Below are 2886 nucleotides of genomic sequence, written 5' to 3'. Positions count from 1 at the left end.
CCTTTATTGATAAATTCCATTTAAAAGCTCATTTCGCAACAATCTATAATGAGCCATTGAGTCGGTTTCATGCAAGGACATTGAAAACATCAATTCTCCACTGTGATTCCCTGAGACAGAGAAAGATTCAAGTCCTGCACTGGACAATCGAACCGAATATTCAAATGTTACAACCCGTCACTGTACGCAACAATCCCTTTAGTGGTTTACATAGGCAGCAACTGCTTAAATTTAATACTTAAAAAGTGATTGAAGTAATCAAACATGAGGGGAATAAAAGAAAAAGGCTGATCGAGTGAATTCCCAACATTCAGCATCAAAACTGTTCCATCACTGAAAGTTTTATCAATTAAAATGCACTTAAATTACTGGTAACTAATGTGTGAAAATACTTGTAAAATATTACTTTTACCATACAACTTTTAATATCACCTGTCCAATATATATAAAAAAAATACTGATCAGTTACAGTAACCAAGAGTCAAAATACTTTACCCTGGTAAAAGTTTCTCCAGTTTTTTTCTGTTTACAGCAAATAGTTTACAACAACTACTGTAAAGGTTTAAGAATTTAACAACTGGTAAAGAACAAAAAAAAAATAAAATTATATATTTTTTTAAGAATTCATAACATTAAATAGTTTAGATTCATCCAATAATGTTCAAATGAACATTTACAATCGAAGTTTAGATTCAGGTTTCCGACCAAAAACAACAGTAAATTAATGTGCACATTTCAGGCCAATTTCACTTAAGATTAAGTGATAAATAAAGTCTCGTTTCCAAACAATAAAGACTTCAACTTAAAACTTTCACATCCAAAGAACAAGCTACACAAAGAGAACATTCAGTGTAGGTGCCTCAGAATCATTAAGGCTCTCGTGTCCTGATCTTTGAGCCTCTACAGTTTGGGGATGGGTTTGGCAGCGACAGCGATGCTCTCGATGGCGCACTCGTCGCTGCCTCGGCGAATTCGAAAGTAGCCGTCCTCGCCCCAATCGGTGCCCCAGCTGTTTTTGACAATCCAGTACTTCTGTCCGGTTTTCTGGCAGCGGCCGTAGCCTACGAGCAGCACTGCATGGTTGGTCAGTTCAAAGGGGTTAAAGGGGTCTGTGAGGCCCGTGTAGTGGTAGATGCCCCCCTTGTAGTGCAAGAAGTCAGGGTAGACCTGTGGATAAACAGGAAAACATCTAATTCTTCTTTTCTATTGGCCAAGCAAACAAAAGAATTCACAGTCGAAAGAAATTAAGTGTCAAAAGGTTAATGACAAATTTTAGATTTACCATTTACACTTAATCTAAAGTCTGTTATCTTGTTGCAGTGTTAGCTGTGGTTAGGAATTAACAGATTATAAACTTACAACACCATAGCATCATAACATTACATTACATTTTCTTTACAAAACAGTTTAAGAGCAGCTATAAAGGACTTGACCCTTAAACATTTACAGAATGTGAAGATACGTTAGAAATGTTTGACAAAAGACAAAAAGGAAACGGGTTCAGTGAGTTTTATTTTACACTATCTACACATACTTTAAGTGGGATTTTTGTAAAAAAAAAAAAAAAAAAAAAAATGGAATCAATGTATTGCTTATTGTGTATTTATTTTATTGGTGCACCTTCACTGGTTGGTTAGAATCTGTGGGTAAGTAAAGTAAGCACAAGCTGGTTGTCTGGTTTTAAAGTATACCAGGGTTTTTAAAAGCCAGTTTCAAAATCACAATCGCTCTGTGGTTAAAAGCACTCCAGGCTACCAACGATACTTTACAAAGAATAAATAAATAAATAATTTTTTTTTTTTAAAAAGGTAGAAAATAATATTCTGTGCAACAAAAAAAAAACTTTCAAGTATGTACTATACTTAAATGTAGCTGGTGTTCATTCCACTGTTGTGTTCATCGTAAAAACTTTTGAAAACAGCTGGCTGTTTTTTAAACAGATGGTGTTGATTTTAAAGAGTTGTACCGTCAAACACTCATCTGTGTTCTCCACTCACCTCTGTATTAGAGCTCCAACCCGGCCCAAGCCCATAGGCTTTTTTTCCGAATCAGACCCGATCATTTAACCGTAATTACAGGCCCGAACCCGAAGAAAACAAACTTGACTTTTTTTTTAATTAATCATTTACTGCTTTTATAAGCAAATCAGTTTGACATGATATTTTAAAAACATTTTTCAAAAAAGGAAGAGATGAGATTTCTTGTTTCACCAAATGGATATTAACATACAAAACAAATAGTCTAAAAAAAAAAAGAAAAAGATATCAACTCTAAAGATAGGCTATTATACATACAGATGATCAAAAATATTTAGAGTGTAAAATTATTTGAAAAATATAGAACAAGACTATTTTAATTGAACGCGCTGCTCGCTTCAGCTTTTGTAGATGTTGCTTCCTTCACCGCAGATGATAGCAGCTGCAGAGACACACGCGGCTGGTGATCAGCTGATCCATCCGAGTTTAACGGGACTTTTTTTTTTTTTTTTTCTACCTCTTTCAACCTGCTGGTTGGACCTGCCTCCTCCTCTACAAGTAGATTAACACAATTTTATATTGTGCATTCATATTTAGTTTTCTGTGCTGATTCGTAAAACCACATCAAAAGCCCGAGACTGACCCGGCCCACCCATCAAGCACATTATTTTGGCCCAACCCAGCCTGAATTTCGGGTCGGGCCGGACCAGACCCGGGTTACAAATAGCAGCTCTACTCTGTATCAAAATTTAACTAAGATATATTAGGATAAATATAAAGGATTGACTGGTAAAGTTTATTTTCCTGCTTTTTTTAATTAATCAGTCATACAGTGCCTTGTGAAAGTATTCGGCCCCCGTTGAACTTTTCAACCTTTTGCCACATTTCAGGCTTCAAACAAAGATATAAA

At 35.5% G+C, this 2886-nt stretch overlaps 1 protein-coding gene across 1 annotated transcript in view; it reads right to left on the bottom strand.

The window, feature by feature from the left end:
• Window positions 1-2886, bottom strand: part of LOC119411512 (dipeptidyl peptidase 1-like) — a 4586-nt gene continuing 1700 nt past the window's right edge. Inside the window, exon 2 of the mRNA XM_037678464.1 lies at window positions 1-1167. Within this exon, the coding sequence (XP_037534392.1) occupies window positions 901-1167 (267 nt within the window). The 3' untranslated portion in view covers window positions 1-900. The remainder of the gene's footprint in view (window positions 1168-2886) is intronic.

The sequence above is a fragment of the Nematolebias whitei genome, chromosome 6 (assembly GCF_014905685.2).
Source record: "Nematolebias whitei isolate Nwh7 chromosome 6, NemWhi1, whole genome shotgun sequence".
Lineage (NCBI taxonomy): Eukaryota > Metazoa > Chordata > Actinopteri > Cyprinodontiformes > Rivulidae > Nematolebias > Nematolebias whitei.
Note: the sequence above shows the minus strand (reverse complement) of the source record. Positions and strands in the feature narration are given on the sequence as shown.